General features: G+C 39.2%; 1 protein-coding gene across 3 annotated transcripts in view; it reads right to left on the bottom strand.

Annotated features, from left to right (window-relative positions):
• ARFGEF3 (ARFGEF family member 3) overlaps window positions 1–23937 on the bottom strand; it is a 92128-nt gene that overhangs the window by 45691 nt on the left and 22500 nt on the right. For all 3 annotated transcript variants that reach the window (XM_031056256.1, XM_031056258.1, XM_005420088.2), the window contains exons 5-12: window positions 16333–16401; window positions 11673–11795; window positions 10140–10182; window positions 9094–9172; window positions 7115–7219; window positions 3575–3899; window positions 2144–2256; window positions 501–1411 (exon numbers count right to left, since the gene is read on the bottom strand). In XM_031056256.1, the coding sequence (XP_030912116.1) occupies window positions 501–1411; window positions 2144–2256; window positions 3575–3899; window positions 7115–7219; window positions 9094–9172; window positions 10140–10182; window positions 11673–11795; window positions 16333–16401 (1768 nt within the window). The remainder of the gene's footprint in view (window positions 1–500; window positions 1412–2143; window positions 2257–3574; window positions 3900–7114; window positions 7220–9093; window positions 9173–10139; window positions 10183–11672; window positions 11796–16332; window positions 16402–23937) is intronic.

The following is a 23937-nucleotide window of genomic DNA, read 5'->3' as shown; positions in this document are numbered from 1 at the left end:
TTCCCTACCCTTTCTAGAGCTTACTGCTGAATTGTTACCACCCTCTTTGTGAGGCTGGCATTACTAATGATAACAGTGCAGTGATGTACTAAGCTACCTATATCTCATTGCAAACAGGTGATGGGACTTCCCACACCTCTCTCATGCTAAGGTGCAACCCCAACTCTCTTTAGTGACACCATGTGCAAAGCTTCTCAACAGAGCTTCACAAACCTGCAAAGAGGTATCTTGCTACAACAAACTCCATTTATTTATTGATTCAGGACATAATCCAGAGCCTGTTAAGAGTCAATGGATTTACCTCCCTTTGGATCACTGCCTGCATACTCAATTTGCTTTGCCCTAAATGAAGTATGTTCCTGTGGAGGAATGTATGGTGTAAAGCCCAAACCTCCTCATTCTGGGTATGTTCTCTGAAGATGAAATCCTACAAGGGAATCTGTGTACAGTGCAGTCAAGAGTGTGCATGCTGGTTAGACAGTAAATATTTGCTTGCAAACCTGAGCAGAATGTTGAAGAGAAGCTCTGCAGTGCTCCATCCACTTCTTCTATGCTGGGAAGAGCTATAAGCCTAGGAAGGAGTGCTTCAAGTGACTGGATGAAGAGCCGTGCACTGTGCTGGTCTGCTTCTTGGCTCTTCAGCAACTTCAGAGAGAGAGCAGCAGTGCGTAAGGACCTGTGACCTGGGCAATCCCGCGGGGTCTGCTCCTCATCAGCCAGGGAACAATTGTCAGAGCCTATGTCTGAGACATCAGACCTGCCTGAATCCTTTTCTGCTGCCATGGAATACTGATCACATGAATCAAACTCAGTCCTAGAAAGGTCCTGGTCATCTACACTGAAGTTACTTTCACTGTATCTGGATCCATAGGACCGGGTCTTGCAATCAACTGACAAAAAGTTAGTTATATCTGGATAGACTATGGTGTGGCTTCTTTGAACAACATCTGGCTGGTCAATAGTTTCTGACTCTGGTTCTCTGTAATGAATCTCTTTGCTTTCATGTCCAGCTGGAGATGGCAGGGAGTTTTTTTGATTTTCTGGATTATCCTCTGGAGTTGTTTGTCCCATATCACCTTCCAAAGTAGTCTGACCAGTGTCTGTGGTAACGCTAATGCTGATATCAGGACTCTTCTCATTTACTGATTCCCAGGCAGGGTTTTCTGAGGACAGGATGCGTCTCTGCCACCTGAAGTCAGCATCATTGATCTCCATGGAGTCCCTGCTTGTCTCGGTCCCATCCTTCAATTCTTCCAAGCGCTGGAGCAGCAGCTGGATCTGCTCTTCACTAAGACCCCTGCCTTGGCTCAGCTCATCTAATGCTCCAAGCAGGGCAAAGACGCAGGACACTGAAGCATAGCACGCTTCAATACCACCTTTGATGCATGCTTCTGTCATCCCATCCATGATACTACAATCAACACAGAGATTATTTAAGTGATGCAACATGTATGGTGAGCATGTCACTGTCATTCAACACCATCTGTCCATAACCAGGAAAAAAAAGAAATGAACTTATCCTTTAAGATTATTCATGAGAAAGACAATTAGCGTAAAAACAAACTATTAAGTCTCCCATGCAAACATGGTCATTCTTCAAAGGGAGTGCCAACAAGGGAAAGTTACCATGCACTCATACCACCATGCACAGCATGTTCTCTCTTACAGACAAGCACTTAACTAAAAAAAATCTCAACACCCAGCTGAACTAAATTTAAAGGCCATCTGTATCCTGAAAATGATCTTATCTACAAGATATGATCTTTATAAGAACTGAGAACCCTTCCTGCTCAATGTGACGATGTTTAAATTTTCTATGACCTCCTTTGACTTCATCTTGAAAATATACCTCTAAAAAACCACACATTTATTTTACTGCAAGTTTAAGGACACATACTCAAAAATTTTCAGCTGTAAACCAACATATTTGGGAATTTTGGCAAACTCGACAAGGTAGTTATCTATGTCAAACAGGCCCAGACTGATGACAAACCAAGCAAGAGCTTTTACATCTTTTCCATTCTCAGAGCTTACTTAACCAGGCAGATACCCTGGCTCATGCTGGGTATGCTCCTGAACAGCTTAAGTGCTCTATGTGCACAGGTTTAAGACAGAAGAGGCTAAAGGAGGAAACAAAGCGTACAGCTTGAGAAGATCCAGATGGGACTTTCTTTTAGAAATAGACCTCTTCTTGGATTCTGACTCAGAAGAGCAGGGCCCTGCCAAATCACAAAGCTGCCGAGGACTGCCAAGTATCTGAAAGAAAAGAAAACAGAAGTAAGTAGAAGATTATCTAAGCATTATTTAAATACAATAAATAAGTTATAATTCTATCAAGTCTAAGGTAGCACTCCTGTAATTTCTCACAGCATATGAAAATGGCACAGTGATGCTCTACTTATTAAAGCTACCTTTCCTCTTTTTAGACACAGAAAAGCAAATAAAGCAGAATATTTAGCAAGAATCACATTTAGAATGTTCTCCAGTGCTTTACATTTTTAGCCAATTTTTTCACCTGATACTGCACACAAGACAATTTTTATGCCTACATAAGTATTTTTTCATTACAGCTTATAACAAAGGAAACCTCTCTCCTCAGCCACCTAGTTATACAGTTATGGAGTCATGCAAAGATAGGCAAAGTGATTCCTTCAGATTCAACCTGCTAGGTGGCACCTTGTTAATGCCCACCAGGAAATACAAACAAGCATGTATTAATAAGCCCAAAGAAGCAACAGGTATGTCCTGCACAAAACAACATTAGACTAAGCTTCTCCTAAAACTTCAGTTATCATCTTGCTATTGTTTAAAATTAGAGAAAGACAGTGACAGGATGACTCCCAGTTTAGACAGGAACCAAGTGGGTGGCTGTGTGGCGTTAAGAGAGATTTTTCAGAAACAGAACAGCTTAGGAATGCACAAGCTAGATGAAAAATTCTCTAGGAGATAGCATTGTTCCTACAAAATACATAAATTTCCTTGTTTTCCACAACATGAGAAGAAAGGTGCCCATGTGGAATAGAAAAGTCCATAATTTCAGCTAGTGCTGAAACAAGTCTCCCAATGTTCCACTTCTAGTGCTTTCAGAGATGCTGGACAAGAGGCCAGAATGGACTGATCTTGAACTGGCTTCTTAAGCCACTGGCAGCTTTCTTGAATCTGTTCAAAAAAAGCTCCAAGAAACTGGATTTCAAAAACCGGGCATGTAATCAAAGCATATATTCACCTCCATGCCTGGAAACCAGACTGTGAGGATGTGTCTGGGGAAAGATGCCAAAGAAGTTGCAAACTGGATCGTTATGCTCTATCTCACCCAAAAGAGCAGCTGTGACTCAGTGATAGGATCTGCTCCATGCAGCCCCACAGCACTAGCGCTGATGGTACAAGCTGCCACTGTAGCTTGTATTATAGAGACAAATACAGCTATTACAACTGCATCAAACTATCTGTCAGAGTGGTGCTGCTGTACCAGCTGTGCTCAGAAAGGACAAGTTCAACATCTGTATCAGCAAAACTTACTGTTAAATAAACACTCTGTTTTACATGCCTGGATTTGCATATGTAATTGTCCTACCTCTTTCATAATTTTGATGGCTTCTACTCGATGTTGAGGTGGTGGGTAAAGCAACATCCGGTGATACAGAGACTGTAGCACAGGCTTCATGGATTCTACTGACCCCACCAGTCGAACCAGTTCTGCTGCAATATAATATATGGTCCGTGCAACGGGCCCACTAAGGGCCGGGGCTGTGGAAGAACAACCTGAACCCCGGCCATGATCAGAGATCCCTGAGGAAGGTGAATCAGCCTCAAGGCAGATGCTGCTGTGGGCAGAGGTGATAGTTTTATCATGGATTGGATTTCCCAGGATTACTATTAGGGCTGGACACAGTTGCTTCCTGAGAAAGAGAAAAGCAGCAGATGGTAACTGGAAAAAAAATACTCTTACAAGAACAGATTGAAAATAGCCCATGGTTAAACGAGATACACACTCTTGTTTTAATGATCAGTCAAACAGCAGTGGTTAGATAGAAAAACAAATTATGCCAGGCTTTTTTCATCTCTCAAGCATCAGCATGCTAGTCCATATGGAAAGATCTCTGTGTGCTGTAGAAACATAGTGATTTTGCAAGTTCATGTTGCTGCACAATGCTGTCCCTTTCCAGGATAGCATGCCTGCCTCTTTCATCAGCTGCAGCCCATCACAAAGTAGGAATTCTAGACTTCCACTGCTCAGTGTCTCTTTTTCAATTCACCTTGGGAGCTTTAAAAAAACCTGACTAAACAAGAACTAATCTATGTTAACTAGAAGGCTGAATGTTCCATTGCTGAACTGCACATGCAGTCAGCACCCTTAGTTGTGAGCATCTGTTTGGCTGTCTTTTGAGAACACAATGAAAGCCCTCTGCAATAACTCACAGTGTGCACTATACTACACATATGCCACTATACAGTAAATACTCATCCTTCCTTCAACTGTCTAACACTCATGTTAAATGATTCAACACCAGCAGATCACTCCTCTGTGGAACCAAAGCCAGCTCAGCACTTTGCTCCATTAGCTGCTATTTCAGCTTTGCACTCACACACCTGACATTTTACTTCAGTCTGCAAGACCTTAATTTAAGAAGTCAAGTGCTGCATGAGAATGAGTCCCAAATCTGGTTTTCACCCATGTCTTAGAGGTTCAAGCGAGTACCCAGAACAAGCACCCAATTTCAAGGCGCCAACTGCCGCACGTCCCGGCTAGATGGTGACAGTGGGGGGCGACAATCCCCCTTTTGGGGTTCTGCAGAATCCCAGCTACCAGTGAAGGCACAGAACAAAAAGGCCACAGCAGCAGCACGGGCCTGGGGTGGCACTGGGTTACTTTATTTGATGTTACACTCCCCGAGTCTCGGGGTCCCAGGCAATGAGCTGGGGGCAAACAACAGCTTATAAAGGGGGGCAGGTCTCAAGGGAGGATACAATGTTCAACTAATCAGGAGAACTGGGGGTGGAACACAAGGGCAATGGATACAAGGGAGGAAAACTGCTTGGGACAGGAGGGGTTAACAACTGGATGTGGGAGGAAAGGGGTTGAAACTTGGCAGAAAAGTAGCTAAGTAGCAAAGAGATAAACCAACACCTGGCTCAACTGAATAACAAAGACAAGTCTGTGTCAGTCCAAAAGCAAGGGGAAAAAAGCCCAAATAACTACCAAACAATAACCTGCCAAATAAAAACACACGACAACATCAATTCATAAAAGACATCCTCAAAGGTAACTACACTTTATTTTCTCAAGGTTTTATGCACTCTAGAATTTTCATTGCTTCTCTTAACAAGATATCTAAAACAGCTTAGCTTCCCAAGTCATGGAAAGAAAACCAGCTTTTAATAGGACATCAGATAATGACTTTGAATCTGCTTATTCCATTTATTCCTCCAATCAAGTACATTTCAAAACATAATGATTCACTGCTTAAGAAATATGCCTGTCTCAAAGCAGGCATAATCACAAGTTGCAACAACAATATATTCCTCACGCATCTTAGTCCTGTCAAAGTGTTTCTGTATCAAAATATGGAGAACACTGTCAGCCCACAGAGCTAAATCTTCTCTGCTCTCTTCTTTATCTTCTTTGGGAACTGACTACAAGGTGCCTGTCAGAGTGAAAGCTGTGTGCATGTAGGCAAACAGCTCCTTAAAGAATAAGGACAGCTACCAGTTTGCATCACAACCTCACCAGACAGGTAATGTATTAGTGTGTACAAAATGTTCAAAATGATGTTTGCAGTTTAAACTGTTTCATATCCTCCTAGTGATTTAGGGCTTTTCCCCCCCACTTAAGCAGGTAGCTGACGCATGCATGTTCATTCCTTGGCAGCAGTGCAGATTAAGAAGTCCCACCCCTGATGGCTTGCCCACATGGTACACAGCTACAGACACAAACACCTGTAGATTTGCAGCATAAACTGGATCACCAAAAGGATGTAAATTGAAAATAAAACAGGAAGTGTTTTCTTTTAACTGAGATAATTTCAGTGACCTTGCTGACAGGATGGCCCCACAGTCTGTCACATAAGCTGAAAAAAAGGGTTGGGTGAAATTCAAAGGCAGAAACTTCTGAAGTGTATCTATCATGAGAGAGAGAGAGTTCTGCTCTTATGTTGGACCTCCAAGAGGCCTCAGCACTGGGTCCTTGTGCAACACTGCTAAGTGTTACCGGTCTGAACACCTCCCAGTCTGGCAGCCACTGATGTTCCTGGGACAGCAGGGGAGTTATGGGCGCCTCTACATGTTCCATCTTTAGAATTGGGCCCAAGTCAATCACTTCAGTTTCAAAAATTACAGGGTAAAAACATAAAAACCACATTTGCCGTTAACAGTCACATATATCTTTTCTTAATACAATCACCTGTCAAGATCAAAAGATGGGCACAGACTGCAAGGAACTGCATATTAGTTACATTCTTGCCTTATTACTATGACTCAATTATCCACAGGCTATAAAACCCCAACTATTTCAATCACAAGGAAAGCAGGATTACTTCAGGTGCTTTGATGTGATGGTATCAATTTAGAGGTAGATATGAACATCAAAGATATCAAGCCTTCCTGGTGAAGTGTATTAAAGAGGAGAAATTCTTGATAAAATACAAGCAACATTAAGACTATTTAGCCTCAAACCTTACACAACAATGCAGGTCATAATAAGCATTTCTGGTCACCAGCACAGATTTGACATTAATTTTGCTTATCTTCCTGTATTATTTTATCAGAACATTAAGAATCCCAACAGTACCCTCCTGCAACAAGCAGAGTATCTCTGTGTTCAATGCCACACACAAATCCAAACTATTGCAGAAAGCATAAGAGGTTTTCTGTTCTGGCTAAATCCATTAGACCTCATTACAGTGATAATTCACTACCAGGATTTAACGTGGCAGCTGAGCAGGCAGTCGTAACCAATTTTATATGAGGCACAGAAAGAACTGATAGTAGGTTAACAGCAAGCTCTGTTCACACGTGGAGACTTTTTACAGGTTTTTTTGCAAGGCTGGTGGTGGGGGGGGCAGGTCCTTTTACATTTACAAACTGAGTACTTGCATTAGTCTTCAGATGTACTCACCATATTAGATCAGTGAATCCTTTGTGCTGGTGCATGCTGGGGGAGGAGCTGTTCAGCATGGAGAGGATACACTCCAAGTAAAGAAGCTGAAGTTGACGATTGTCACTGGCAAAGAAAAGATGTCATTTACATCATATTAAAACAGACTACTTAATTTTCTAAAATAACCACATTAGTTCACTTGAAAATTATACCATAATTTACAGCAGTGATTTATTTTGCTTGTTTCTATCAATTTACAATGGTGTGAACACCTGCATCATCCCACTTATTTTGCACTGATTGCATGCAGTGATCTACTGCATTAAAAAAAAAAAAAGTGAAAAAATAGGAAGAATAAAACCCAAATACCTACTCAAAATCAATCTAAAATCTTGGAAGGAACCTTAAACAGAGGAAAAGGAGAAAACAGAACATTCCGGACTATTGGATAGTTTCTTCAGGCAATCTGAAGCATGTTTTGGCTATTCTCTTCTGTTTTTTTTTTTTTTTCTTGGTGACAGCCACAATGGTCAAAAGTTAATATCTCCAAGCAGAAAGTCACATGGTAACATGGCTACCTTTCAGGGCCTTGCCAGTGACTCTGTCAAAACCATAAACTCAAAGAAAGCCTCATGAGAAAGAATATTAAAGAACCTGTGGACACCTGGAAGTGATACACTTGTAACATGCACCATGCCTGCTCCTGCTCTTAACATCAATTGCAGGATCCAGGAGACAAGCAAGGCTGAGGTCTGCCTTATGGAAGGAGCACTCCATGGCAAGTGTACCCACAATATGGTTTTCACTCCTAAGAAAACCAGGATTTAAAAATTCTCTTTTGGTCAGAGATGAGAGCTGGAGGAATGCACTTTCTGAAATATGACTGTAGGTCAAGGAAGCTGTAAAGAATGGATTTATCTGAATTGAAATTAAGGAGTGAGAAATATCTGTTTTTCTGTCACTGGCTGAGTTCCTTTTGGTCACATGAATTTGCATCCAAGTACAACAATACCCGTTTCATGTGCCATGGAGAAAACACTGAATCCTGAGGCTCAAAGCTGGATTTCTAACTCTGTGCTATGGAGGGTTGAAAACTGCTGGCTTCTTATATATTTTAAAGGTGATAAATTTTTCCTCACAACAGTCCACACCTATCTGGAAAGATACATGCATTCCAGGTACAGAAGCCTTCTTTCCCAACAGCTTTTCTTACAACGTGTCTTAATGCAGATGATCATTCCCTTAGAGTTGACACTTGCATGAGCATGCACAGGGCATCCCTGCACTTTGATTTTATTTTCCCAGATGCTGACACTGATTAAATAATGCTAAGTAAGGCATTCCTCTGTAATCCTGCTGTTATTAGAGAGACTCATGGGAAGAAAGTCTGCAAAAGAACTTCACATAGATGCCTGTGCTATCTTTGCCTCTAGTAGTTTCTGAAAATTGCACAGCATATAACACACTACTGTCCATAACAACCACATTTTAGAAGTCAAGGTCATACATTTTCAAGTAGGTAGAGTGTATGATATTCCTAAATTGGAAGAATTCTTTGATAGACAAATTACTTCAATTGGATAAAGGCTGCCTAAGAAGGACAGATTTATTTATTCTGAATATAGTATCTGTTAGGTCTTTCCATGGCTCTTGTAATTGTTATTCTCTCTATGATGGTTCTTCCAGCCAGAAAAGAAAACTTCTCCTTAGATTATTAGTATTTTGTATTAATATTTTGCTGCTGTATGGAAGTTACCTATAGATTAGATTTACTGGAAGCTCTGTAAAGCTGAATAGTGCACAAAGAAGGCAAATTAGCTCCTCATTTCAAACAAGGATTAAATTAATGCATCATGAACAACACTTTCTTTAGTAAACACTTCATTTAAGCACAGCTTTGCTCCATAATTCCAGAACTTCAACAGCACAATCACATGCATCAGTGAAACTCTCAATCTCCAGGTAATAAATTGAAATTATAAACTTAAATAACTCACTTTATGACAGCCTGGAGCTTCTCACAGAGTACAGTGAGGACAGATACAACATCATCACAAAGAGACTCAGTTGAAGTACCTCCAAAAAGGACAAATATCAGAGGCATTACATATGAACAGTTGGGTAACAACATGAATTAACTGCATGGGTTTTCAGAGCTGGTCAGAGCTTCTAAACAAGGAGCAGGGCTACCAAAATTCACAGATAAGATGCAGTAGGAAAAGTGCTAGATTGGAAAGTGATCGCTGCAACATGCAAAAGCAGCAGTATGAAACCCGGAGAGAGCACTAATTGCTTACATGCATTTACAGAAGGTTAGCTGAAATCAAATTCAGATAATAAAATAAGTATATAATTAAATAATAAAAAAGACTGGCCCCAGTTTTCTACATGGCAGCCAATTTCTGTATCTCTCTCTGCAGTTTCTCTCTCTTACACATTTTCTGATGTCTGACCAACTTCTGATCTTATCAAAGAATGCTTGTGCTGTTCAAAGATTTTAGCCTCCATTCACACAAGTTCTACAGAAATCCTGAGTGAAGGTCAAAACCTATTTTTCCTACTCGAAGATGTTGAAAGTTAAGGCACAATGGGAATAGAAAAAAACATTCTCTTGTAAAATAATCACCTGGCAAGTAGTCACTATATAAACAGTGTCTTTGGCCTGAAATAGAGTAACAATTGTTTTCAGATTCCACTCTGCAAATCTATTTCATTTCAGGAAGTAAAGGCACTTACTAAAACTTTTTTCACACCACTGAAACTCTTTAATTACAGTGTTAGCACCTTGAAACAATAATTTATTACTATGTTGAGTGCAATGCTGTTACCATGGTCCAAATGAAGACACAACTGGAAATATCAGGAGCTGACAGGGCTATCTCAGTTTTTACCACAGGTAACCAAGAAAGCACCAAACTATAGAGAAATTACAAAATCCTGAATGTGCAACTCCCATGACATCAAACAGCACTTGGTGATAAAAAGAAAGTTAAGAATAAAAAAGCTGGATTGGAAGGAGTCACAAAAAAAGTTTTACACATACCTTGATTCTTGAATTTCTGCAAGTTGTCAGGGTTTTCAACTATCTGTTGAGGAAAGACAAAGCTGGTGTAATTGGTACAAGGGACAGAGGAACATTATAGAAGCAATACTTTAACAGCAGAACTTTCTTAAATTCAATTCTTAAATTGTCCTCTATCTGTCTGGGGTTTTTTGCTAGGGTTTTTAACTGAAGTTTTTGCAAAATATTTTTTAAAATTCCTTAAGATCTGTTTTAACAGCCATTTAGATTAAAGGAAATTGCATCTCATTTAAGTGAAAGTTTTGTAAGTCCTAAGGGATTTCCTACACCTAGAACAACTCAGTAATAATTAGGCATATAAATTGCATTGAAAATAACTGAGAGAAAAGCATAGTTTAGACTTCACAAACTACTTAGAAACCAAACTCAATTGAGTATTAGAGAGTTTAGGACATTGACAGTGTTAATGTTACAATACCAACAAAATTAATGGCAGTGAGGAAATGGAAATGACCTCATACATAATTTGGTTCAGCTGTGGTATAGGATTCATCCTATCGTGTACAACAGGGTCAAGCCAAATTCTCTCAAGCATCAATAACAAAATGTCAGGAACTAAATACACTTCTCATATCCTTTTATCTACTCCTCAGCTAAGAAAAGAACTAACAAAATTGAATTTGCAGACCCAAAATGTTTCTGTTTGTTTGGGGTTTTTTTTGATAAATGCTTTGGCTAGTAAAATGAACCTACTTAGCACCAACAGAAGACAAGTTTACTTAAACTGATTAATTATTTTTGCAGTTGCTCAGCAGGATAAAAACAATCTAGTCTACTAATCCAAAATAGAAGTGATCATCTTAACCCAAGACAGATGTAAGGAAAACAATCTGTACAACAGAGTCCTTAGATTTTCCTAATAAACAGAAACTGACTTTTACAAATAATACTTCTTTGACAATATGGTATTATACAAAACAGTACAAACAATGTAAGAAGTCAATGTAATTCCACATGTACCCAGAACATCTACAGTTGAAAATGTGCTGGGATGTCATTCAAACAGTTCTCATGGATTTTAATAATGAAATAAATAAAATTATTATTTTTTTTGCTCACAAAGAAAAAAATAATTTCATAGGTTAAAATTATCTTCTACTAAAAAAGTAGAAGAAAAATCTCAAGTACACTTTCCTTAGTTGAGAATCTGTTCTCGCTATGTAAATATTTGTTACGCAAAAAGTTTTGGAAGAAGGATTTCAATACACGTTAGAAAAACAAAAAAACAAAATAAAAGAATGGAAAAAGCTGAGGCAGCCTGACATCAAAACAAAGTCTCTTTTATTTAAGGCAAAAAAACCCCAAAAAACAAACCAACCAACTAGAGTTGACAATGTGACAGCTCTGAGGCAGGCATAGTCAGAGCCCAAAAAGGCTTTTTAAACAGGATTAATTAAGGTAGTGTCAACTAAAAGCCATAAGGCATTCAGATGAAAGAGAACAAAATGGTATGCAGCCATGGACATGGAACCATTTTGATGCCAGAAGGCTCACCATGTTTTCTTGCTTTTGTCGTAACTGTAAAGTCAAGTCACTCAACATTTGGCTGAGGGTTGCCCGCACAGCGGTGTTAATGCTCCGCTGGTGACAGCTAGATACATATGTCTCAATGCAAACCTGATAAGGAAACAAGATAGCAGCACAAAGAGATCAACTCCCACTTACCAGGAACACAGTTTAGGAGGATACCAAGGTCTCTCACATGCAGATAGTCAGCCTTCCTTACTATTTCTTATTGCTTTATTAGTGCATTAGAAGTTTTTAGCAGTCTTGGTTGGAAAGCCAAGTAATTCCTCAGTCACACAGGAATGGTAGGGCAAAACTGGCAAAGTCTCCTGTCAAATCCAAGTGATTTTGGTACTCGTCTCACTTTGTACAGAACTCATTGAATGAGGCTTTGATTATTCATCTCTTGATACTAATTGTAACTACCCCACTTCAAGTCTATGTCTGCAATGTAAATACCCTCCAATTCTTCAAGCTTGTTGTTTCTGATGTACAGGTATTCTGTGATAATCATTACATACTGTAACACATCTGAAAACTTTTAAGGTCTTTCTTAACAGAGAAAATACAATAGCACTTTACCATAAGCAACACAAACAACTGCCTTTTAATAACTGGCAATCCAGCAGAGGCCTCCTCTTCTCAGAAATCCCATGGGAACCAAGGTAGCAATAGAAGAACACTGATGGATCATCCAGTTCCCAACTCCATGCCCAGCTGCTGGCAGTTTTCTGACAATGTGCTGTGCCCAGAGTCATGCTTGACTTTTGCCCCAGGTGATGCTGCACAAGTGGCTGCTAAAGTGTTACACATCTAGGATCCTAGGGACCGTACACTGCAAAGTGCAGTTTCTGTCCTTCATCAGATTTGTGGGAGGTGCTGGGTCTCTGTAAGACCTGCTGTAACTGGAGTAGACAGTGCAAGCACATTGCACAGTAACTACTAAGATAAAAGTCTTGATGGAGCTGAGCAGGTTTGTGACAGAACTGTACAACACAGTCTTCTTGAAGAAGCAGTTTTGGTCCTTTGTCCTGCACTAGGATGTATTGCTCACAATGACCACAAGAATTCCCTAAATCCAAACCAAGCAACCAAAAAAAAAGTAAATGACTGTTCACATACTTTTACATTTTTAAGTTTTAGCAGTTTTATTCTGCCATTGTTTAGATATATAGCAAGTAAGAACTGTAAATATAAATGGAACTAGCTGTGAAAAATTATTAAAAATATTAATTCTTAAAAATATAAATATGTAGTATAAATGATATGCATAAGGAGTATACAAAAATGCATCTGGTGTACATTGTTGAATGAGAAGGATATTATATGATGTGAAGCCACTTTTATAGATCCCTAATGAGGATGAGTTTTTAAGAAGGAAAAATTAAAGTGATCTGATTACACAGTCTGATCAGTACTGACATAGGCACACAAGCAAGACTCTTGATTGTTTCCAACTCCTACTGAAATGAAACCAAGCTGTCAATAGGTCAGTGATGAAGATGTTCTTGGAAGTTGGCCTGGACCAATTCTGCCCATCATTCAGCTATCCCTTGAACACCAGTGGACAAAATAACCTTAAAAGCTTGTTAACCACATACAGCCCTTCACAGAGGCCAAACCATTTCAGTGCTGCTGAGATCATTCTTTTTGAGCTGTAAGACTTCTTCTAGAGTACCTGAATTAATTAATGAAGTACCATTCTTAGAGGTAGGCTGACTTTCTGGAAAGAGCGTGGTTGGTATCTCCTCCTTCTCTCCCCTCCCCATGCGAGCTAATAAGCAAACAATACTTGAGTTGAATCTTACAGAAGGCCTGAGTTCTAAATGGCTGGGCAAGGTACCTTTTGAAAAGCCACTGATGAAGAAGCAGCAGTAAAAATGCGAGAGCTCAGGGCTCCAAAGAGGTGTGCAATGGACATTTTGATCATTTCATGCATTCGGGGACTTCCAGCTCTATGGCATGCAAAACACAACTAAGAGCAGAACACAGAAGGGTTAGCTAATGAAACACAACAGAGTTACGCAAAATAAACCTCCAGAAGGCACACTGGAGCAACAAACACACACAAAAAAACAAGCAACAGCATCAACTAAATTTTCCTGCAGGTGTCTAGGCAAGCATGGGAAGGTGCACAGAGCAAGATTTAATCTATTTTTCATACAACGAATCTATTTTCAACATTATTAATACTTAGGACACAAATTATAGTAGTCCTCATGTTGGATGCTTTCTTAATTTGAAACTGATAGGGTTCAGAATGATTTCGAGTGCCATTGTTTTGTACACATGAATTGCAAATGATCAGACAGTGCAAAATGGCCAGACTGTAGCTTTGTTTGTCAGAGACAGCCCTGAGGGAGTTCCACTAGTAATGAAGGCAGCACCTTTCCAGTTCTGCAGTGGTTCTACTTGCTACAGAGTGCAGGCTAGGAAAACTAAGGGACTGACTTGGAAAAAGAAATGTTAAATAGCATAGGCACTGGAACAGAAAGCTCCTCTTTGCCACCTTTCCCTTAGAGCAAGTCAGAAGGTTAACCAAATGTTGAACTGAGATATTATTTTCTGTTTCCTATGGCTTATACGTTGGCTAATTCAGATACAAAGGCACAGTGATGCCAGCTGTTAAAATCTTTGCCTTACCTAAAGCCTGGGAAGGAAGAATTTGTGGAAAAATGTATGTGCCTGGTAGGATTTGCTATTTAGAAAGACCTAGGCTATTTAGAAAAGCCTGAGGCAGTATTTTCTCAAGAAGTGTGGAGAAAATAACTGTACACCCAAACACTTCAAATAGAGGCAAGCACACTCTGTATTACTGCTCGTTCCAATTCATTGAAGGAAATGAGTTTTGCTTGCTTTGCTGGCACATCTCATCATGCATTATAGTCTTGTTCACCATAAAAGAAAAGAACTGGCATTGTCCTGATTTGTATCAGTACACTAGCAAGGCTTTTTAAAAACCAGATTGGCCTTCTGAGAATAAAAGTGAAATGCAACTACCAAAACCAACAGAGTTTCACATCAGTCTGTGAAAGATAACTGTCAATTTTCAGAATGCTTTTGATGAATAACTACCCTCTTTACAGAGAGAACAGAAAATATATTTTTTGATTATTTCTACAGTTTGTACCACACAGACCATGACTGATTGACCATTCTCCCCCAGTCTCAGGTAGTGCTCTTAAAGACTGAAAGCTGAAGGGCTCAGAGTCATTAAATGCTTTTGCCAGCAAGCACTTTGTTTAATCTCAAGCTCTTTACCTACAGCCAAGAGATACACTAAGCTGAATTCATCAGCTTTTGCCTCGCATGTTCGGAAGTCTGTGAGAAATGTGAGAAAAACTGCAGTAGGGGAAATTATCTGCATTTTTTTCAGTGTGTGACACTGACATAAAGAGGGTTTAGTAGAAATTTAAAAACTGTGGCTTGCTTTAAGTAACAATTCAGTTCATCCTTGCTGCAGCATCTACAGATGGGGCTTACAAAGACCTCCAAAAATAGCCACGCCTTATGGTCTCACCTAGCACAAGAGAAACCAAAATCTAAGCTGTGCTAATCTAGAATGATTATTATCTTTTTCATCTGGTATATGTCATATACATGAACTATTTATGTTGTATCCTTGCCTTTTAAAGCCCTTTTTTCTTTTACAAAATGGAAGTAATTTTCTTTGGTTCCCTGTTATCCCTACAACTCCTTTCTCAGCTTCCAATAAGATAAGGCAAGGTCAGTTTTATTCTTGAACTCAGAAAATACTGTAACTTCCAGCTAAACTATTTTCACATGGGATTTTTGTTTTTACAAAAAACCCCACCCCAAATAACTGAGAAGTAACACATCTCTAAATGTCTAGAGACACTTGGGAGTGTAGGACATATAAGCAACATTTACATTCCTTCATGGACACTAGCTCTGCCCATACCAGGTTAACAATGTAATTTTATAATAGATTCTGCACACAGCAGTGTGGTTCGCACAGGAGGATTAGGTGTTCCTGTGCATTTTCTCTAAGCTGAACAAACAGCCCATAGCATCCAACACACTACTAAAAATATGATTCATCTACAGAGGCTCAGGTAATATGCCTGCAAGTATGTTTTTCTACAACCAAAGCTCCTTTACAATTTAATTCAGACTAAAGTCTAATGGAATAAAGGGAGTAGAGGGACTAAGAACCCAATGGATCAAGGGGCATTATAAATACTTTACTTGTATGTGTCAGGAAAGAGATACACACAAGGAACATTGAGGTACTTATGCTAACATAGTACACTATGGCTTATAAACTTCTCTTCAGGAAACTCCATTAGTGTTAGAGTTTCAGCCAGTAGGAAATCAGTGCAGTGCTGTTTTATGAAGAACTCAAGAAAATTTTTCTATTGCAAAAAGCAAAATAAATATGAGAAGTAGTAAATGTGCAATGCTGTAATATACAATTATCAGTCAACTTCCAAGACTGCCTTCCCATTCAAGCCCAAACCTGCCCAACTTGCAACTATTTCTTCACACTAGGCATAAGGTAATACCAGTCCTAAAGATAGTAGATGTGTTTTAGACTGGTTCAATTTCAGGTTACACATGGAAGACACGCTCTAGGTAGTGGGGAAAGCTTAAGCGACACAAGCAGTGGTACAACAGAGGCACTTACCTCAGCAATCTTCAACACTGAACTGCCATTCAGCTCAAAGGTGGAGGTATATGTTATACAGAGCAAGACCTTGCAACAAAAGAGAGGAAATGAAAAAAAAAATTAAGTTTCAGCCATTATTGACTCTCCTTCCCACCCATGTGCTCCTTCCTAGCCACAACTCCTTCCAACTTGGAGAAACAGCATCAGATGCTTCTTAGCACCATGTGTTATTGGGATAGAGGAGATCATCCTGAGAAGCTGCATCTGTGGGCCCCAGAGGCATCACCCAATGGATTACTTGTTGCTGTCTCCTACATATGACCACTAAAAGGAAGACAATCCAGTGATCAACTCTGGCCTTGGATCCCTATTCATATTTTAACCACAAGCTTTGCATGATTTATAATCAGTCCTTCCATTCATTCTATCAATATAACAAAAGAGGAAGGAAAAATACAATGCAAGTTATTACTTAAGTGGCACAGACAGATAAGTATTATGTGAAAAAAGCCATTAATTACTGCCTGAGGATTTCCCAGCACAGGATATTTCCACTAAGTGGAAGTCACTTGATAATGAGTAGCTAAAAAACATCCATAAGCCCTAGTTCATGAAGGGAGGCCTTTTCTGTCCTGAATTCGGCAGGAAGAATAAGACACTAAAAGACCAATTCAACATCTTGCTTTGAAGAGAAGGGGAGTAAGAATGTGATGTGAACCACCAGGGTAAATGGGTGAGTGAGGCAATGCAGTGAGAGATGCTGTGGTGTGGTGCCTTTTGTGTCTGGAGATATCTTCCCTCTCTCCTGTCTTCCCTACCACTCTCTTCTGCCTCACAGAAGACAGAGTCTCAGCTACTGTTCTCTCTCCTTCAAAGCATAAAACCCCTCCAGTACCAGAATTTATGTTTAGCTTGTTCTGAAAAAGTTTGAGTTTCTTGGGATAAGTGTAGCAGCAAATGTGAAATCACATTAACACTAATGTATTGGTCCTTACAGCTTCTCAGCCCTACTCAGAACTGCTGCTCTCTGCTTCACAAGGAAGTTTGGGGCATCAGATAAGTCAACATTAATGGCTGTTAACTAGAAGCAAAGTACAGGAGAGTCTGTCCACAAGTGAGTGTGACATTTTCCTGAAGGAAGACATAAATACACTGTTTAGCATTTTGAGAGTCATGCTGAAAAGTTACTATACACTGAAATGCACTGCACTTTCACAAATGTTTTTCTTAGCAGAAAACCTGTACTTCACTATAGGATGTCACACCTTACTCTAAGGTTGTTGGGTTTTCTGTTTGTTTGTTTGCATTTTTGTTTTGTAAATAAAATACCAGTAAGGAGCTTGATCCTGTTCTTACAGAAGATGATTTTACTACAAAAAGTGTTCCAAGTAAACCATTGTGTAATGGCAATTTTATATTTTTCTGTATGTGATATCTTGATTTGACTCTCAGTCCTTCATAAATAGAAGCTGAATAATGTGAATAAATACCAGAGGTAGCGACAACAGAAAAGAGCACACTACACTTATGAATTACAATAGTCCTGCACTAGAGACTCTTTTTCAGATATTTAGCATTTCTCTTTGCAGCAAAGTTTCTGAGCCAAATTCCTTCTTCATGGTTTCTCTTTTCTCTGAAGTGGACAAAATGGAATTTCTTAGAAGTGTTATAGAGCCCACTTCAATATTACAAAGAGAGATACAAGCTACACAGCACTTGAACTTGCCAGAGAAAGCAATCTAATTCTAACTACAAACAATTAAGAATGCTGTACTTTGTATTTCTTGACAGGAACACCACAAATTTCTCTGCAATCCATAACATTTACTGGTACATGCACAAGTGCCAGTGAAAATGAACTGTGGTACCTTTCTTCCTGTCCCCAGAGCAAATTCTATAGAACAACAGAAAGGTAAACAGTCAATTATAAAAATTCTCAATCTCATTTGGCTAATAAGTACATAAGTTATAAGGGCTGTTATTTCCATCTGCTGCTCAGTCCATATGTGAAAAATTTAAAGCTTTGAAGCCAAACAATTTTGTTTAGCACATACTAGATTCTTAACTACTGGCCAGCCTCACAGTCAGCTGTGGGGCCTCACTTTCTCAGCTATTAGTTACACTAAAATTTTATTGACATTTCTAATAGCTGTGAGAGCTCAGCAGCTGGCTAAAAATATATATCAGTACTCAAGGAAAAACTGATCTGTATCCTCCAGACATGCTGTGTAAAACACACGCGTAGAACACAGCTCCTAAACACAGAGAGACAAGTGTTACCTCCCACTGATAAATCTCTTCTTATCACACTAAGAACCATGATGGACATCCATGACTAATCCTATTCAGTGGTTTGTGTGTCCTGATTTTCCCTACTTGTAAACCCTTATTTACTTCATGTGATTTTCTGCTCTCTTGTCCCATCTTGGCTTTGCAGGATGTGTTACTATCTAATGTTTTCCACAGATCAAAACCTGGGTGCCAATACACTACAATTCATGGAAGGACACATCAGTTCAGGCGTTCTTTTAAGCCTTTGCTCTTCAAAATCTCTTTCTTCCCTCCTTTTTTTTTTGTGTTTGTTTTTTGTTGTTGTTTTTTGGTTTTGCTTTTTTGATTTCCATCTTTTATAGAGCTGAATTGTGAAAAGTTAGTGCATATGTATATGTACACTCATATATATATATTCCTTTCTGTCACAAATGTCAAAAACCTGCATGTAACATGTGAATGAAAGAAACAACAGAGATCAAGCTCAGTGAAGAAGTGATGATCAAACCTTTGCTATGAAGCAAAAGAGAATTTCAGCAAAAAGACTGCAAAGTTTTCACTGCTATTCTTTGTAAAAAATAAGATCTGGGAACCCACTAGCTAGAGAAAGGGCATACGACCTGATGCAGCCAAATGAAAGAAGCACAAGTAATCAGCCAGTATATTCTTGGCTCATTCCACTGCTACCACAAATCATTTGTAAGTTCTGAGACATGTCTCTGACCAATACACAAGACTGCTCTCAGCTACGATTTCCATCAGCACTGCTGCAGGGCTCATTTACAGTCATGGCAATGATCCAAACACTTAACTTGCATGTTTTCCCTTTTATGTGGAACAAACAGGAAGATAGCAGGCTTCTCTTTTAAATTACTGGATGAAAAACGGGACTAAAACCAACCAAACAAAACCAAACTTAATAATTCCAATCCACTGAAAACACTGAGTCTCCAGACAGGATACCCCCACAGACTGCTTAACTATCCATGATACTAACTCAAACAATCTGTATTTAAAAAAATTAAAGAAAAGAAAGATAGAGGCTTTCTTGGGCAATAACATGTTGTTTTTGCAACCACTGGTATGGAAAGCAAAAACAAAACTACAAAGCAGTTCCTAATAACTAGAAAGTAATTCCAGTAAAAAACATAATTGAAAAACAGCTTTTACTGATTGGTATGGACTCTAAACCACATTTTGTTAATTTTTTTAAAGAAGGAACTTATATGACTAGAGATAGTTTCGAAGTCACACAGCTTCCAGGACTTTTTTAATTGGCTTGCATTATCTTGCAAATGTCCAATGAGATCATATTTCCATAAATGGTTTATCCATAAGCAAAGTATTTACTTTAATTACTGTTGAAGCTCTGACCATCATGGAACAAGAAACATAATTCCTACTCCATGGAGTCCCAGGCTACAGTCCCAAATGTAGTATAAGAGCATGCACATGGGTAGTTTTCACAATAAGTAGAAACAAAACCAAAAAAACTCTACTTCTGATATGTCAGTTGAAACAAAATGTACAAGAACAAAATGAAGTGCAATGTAATTAAACTGACATCACGATGTCTATCCATCCTACGCCATGTGCTCTAGGATGACCCTGCTTGAGCAGGGAGATTGGACCAGATGACCACTATGGTCCCTTACAACCTCGCCTGTTCCATGATTCTGTGTGATTCCATACCTTAATGGCTGGATGGGGATTTGAACAACCTGGTCTAGTGGAAGGTGCTCCTGTCCATGGCAGGAGCATTGGAACCAGATGAACTTTAGGGATCCTTTCAACCCAAACCATTCTGTGACCTCTTGAAGAGGAAAGTAGTGGGAACGTTTTTAGATTGTAAGGCTGCTAGCTTAGTACATATCTGTAGTATAAAGCAATTCTCACACTGAAAAGCTTATGGTGGAGGCACATGAAATAAGCACAGTGCGTAGGAAAGCAAGCAGTACCCCCAAGAAAGAGAGAAAAGGTTCAAAACTTTACAATTTACAAAGGAAACAATTTTGCAACCACCTCTAATCCCTTTGTGGGATTTGTAAAAGAAGCCTTTCCTAACTTTCTTTATTTGCAGGCTAGTAAACTTGGATGCAATGTGCGTCAGGTGATTCTCACATCCTGCCCCTCAGAGGAAGACCCTGATAGGATGGTCACCCATTTACATCATTCAGTAGTTTGACATTTAAAGTCATCCAGTATTTCTGCAAAATAGTTTGGACAGGAGGTGTCCCCCTATTTGTCAGAATAACTGGTAACCTGCTCATGTCGCACTCTTTGGCCTTGAAGGAAAACAAGGCCAAGAGAAACAAAGCACATTAATGAAGTAATTTACACTGTGTCACCATGTGTCACTGCACCAAACAGCAGATTTTAATTATGGAGAGAGAGGAGAGTGTATCTGCTATGAATTAGTAAACCCATAAATGCTGCTCAGCATTATGAATGCACCAGGGCTTCAGACATGAGGACTATATCTGGTACAGGAGAACCTCACACATCATCAGCAATAACATCCTGAGTGCTCAGAGAAGAAAATGCCCATTTAGTTCACTGGATTAAAACAGAACTGCTGCTGAACACTATTTATGGTGGCATGAAACCAAGTGAAACTTCTGCTTATGTAGTACAGTTGTAGAAGGGAAAGAAATTATTCAAAGTTTAATAGATACTTAACAGTGTTTGTCAACATTCTGACAGAGGGTTTTATCTTTAGAATTTTAACAATTAAAGGCAGGGAAAAGTAAAGAAAAAGGATTAACAGCAGTACTAGGATGACATTTGCCCGTTTACAGGTTACAACCTATTCAGGTATACTGCATTACTTTACAAATTATACTATGCAAATCTGAGTAAAGCAGAAGTGAAAAAGGAGAAATACAAACTGGAAAACACCAACAAATAGTTTAAAGAGTTCTCAAATAAAAATGAAGTTTCATGCACCAATTACTAAAATGATTCAAAAAGATGTCAACACACGGATATAAGTAGAGCTAGAGCTGTCAAGGAAAAAAAGAACTGGTGTCTCCCCTGGGTGAAAAATTCTGACATTTATTCTTGACAAGAGAATTTTTTGGGCAAGAGAGAGGGAAGGCAACTCCCTTGTTCTCAGATCATGCAAAGCTGTAAGAAGTGTTCTGCATGTCAATATACTTTACAACAGTTGATTTAAAATTACGTTTCAAGCCACTAGATTAATTGGCAAGAAGTTAGCCTCAAGACAGCCTAGGAAGTGGTGTCCCACAGGCTGTCTGGCCTGCCAGGGGATTTTACCCTATCCCAGACCATATCCTGACCTGCATCCAGGAAAATGAATTAAAAAGCCAGATAAGCTGGTTTTGTGGTTGCATCATCAACTGCCATGTCACATACAGTTTCTCTGTCTTTTTCCTCTCTTACAAGAGACATGAGGAGCTCCAGGGTAGAGGACCCAGGGAGCTGGCTGGCAGTGTCAGAACAGCTTATTGGGACACAAGTTCTCCCCTCAGCTGCCCCCAGGACCAGATGGGGCTAACAGCTATGGTAGCAGTGGCCCGAATCATGGGATGCTGATAAGCAAGAAGGTGTAAACTGGGTGCACCTGTGCACAGCTGTGGCACACCTGCAGTACAGGTACAATTGCATGCAAAAGCTATGGCAAGTGACCCTTTCATGCCACTGTTGTGTGGCCACTTTGGCTGGCAGAACTTGCCACTGTCACCACCAGTAAGCATTAATGTCTGGCAGCTGGCAGAAGACTAAAAGGCCATGTGTCAAAGTTAAAGGGTTTCTATATTTGGGGTTCTGAATATATAATGTCTTTGCAATTCATTCTTGTAATGGTTAAGTGAACTTCAGGTTCTTTGGTATGTGTGTCAGACTAAAAAAAGTCTATAAGAACTTGTACTTCCACACTTGATAGGTGTGAAATTACACTTTACAGAGCTAGGGACTTGCTGCTTTTTGGTTGATGCCAATGATTTTGATTACGCCACACCAAATGTGACAATTCCAATGTGACAGAATGAGCATGTTCTCTATCTGAAAACAACTTCATCACCTCACAACTCTGAGACAGTTAAAATTTTTGCACCAGAATTTTCTCAGGAAAGAAACTAAGGCTACTTTTCTATCCTGCAAAACTTTTAAGCTGACCAACACTCTGCTTAGATTTTTGAAATTACACATCTGACAAAACCCACAGAGATTGTTCAGGGATAGAATTCAAGCACAGAATGGTAATGAGGAAAAGCCATGGATCCTCGAAAGAGGTTTCATTACAGAGATACTGCATTCACTACTGACTGGTTTAGGCAGTTATCCTCCAGCATCCATTTGGCCACATTCAGGCCATTACCATTATCATTCTTTTGGATTCCTTAAGGAGAAAGCTCTGCTATTTAATTCAAGCCTGGTTTTGGCTACAATGACCAGGCGCCCAAGAACCAGGGGAATTCTTTAATCACAGTACCAGGCATTTACTATAGTTCTAATTAACTCAGGAAAGGATGAGCTTATCTTGAAGCCCACAAGGTAGGTCATTCAATCCATTGGAATTAACCTGGTTACTTATAACTAAGCATATGAATAAAATGACTTTCAAAAATAACCAGAAAGTAAAATGAGACAAGCAAACCCAAGAGGGTCTGCATTTGTAGTTGGCCTACATTACAAAAATTTAACTTATGAAAAGGCTAAGCACTAAGAACTCTATGTAGCATTTCTCAGCAGGACTGATCTTTAAAAAAAATCTTATTTGCATGGTACTGTGAAAGTCTTTACAGAATCCCCTCTTTAACAGAGCAGATGGTAACACACCTCCATTTGATTTTACAGTTCAAGACAAAGCAGAACAGTTGTAAATTATATTTGACTAAGCATAACCACATTGTATGTGGAAAAATATATTTCATAAACATTAATCTTAAAATAATGAGAAGATATGTATCTGTAAGAGCTTATGAGTGATTATCTCATTTATTAATATTCAAGAAAATGGTTTAGAATATAATACTGCACAGAGACTGGGATTGTACAGTTGTGTTGTGTCAATGTTTTGGATCAAACACTTTGGAGCCATTTTTCAAACACATAAATTGTTCTCTGTCTTAGAGGGCCAAAGACCTGCTCAAGCAGCAACAAAGCTCCTGACAAGTTTTCTGAAATAATTAACTGTAAGTTTTGCTTGGTTGGTCAAGCACAGTCCAGTTTCATTCAATATTTGCACCAGATCAGGACTACCTTGGTGAACCTGTAACAACATGGTTGTACAGACCTTAAAACAGGCCAACTATAACTGCTATGAAAACTAAGGCAAAAAAAAAAAAAAAGTCACTAAACTTTCTCAGACTCCTTGTAGACTTTCAATAG

This window comes from Geospiza fortis, unplaced genomic scaffold (assembly GCF_000277835.1).
Source record: "Geospiza fortis unplaced genomic scaffold, GeoFor_1.0 scaffold162, whole genome shotgun sequence".
NCBI classification, from domain to species: Eukaryota; Metazoa; Chordata; class Aves; order Passeriformes; family Thraupidae; genus Geospiza; species Geospiza fortis.
Note: the sequence above shows the minus strand (reverse complement) of the source record. Positions and strands in the feature narration are given on the sequence as shown.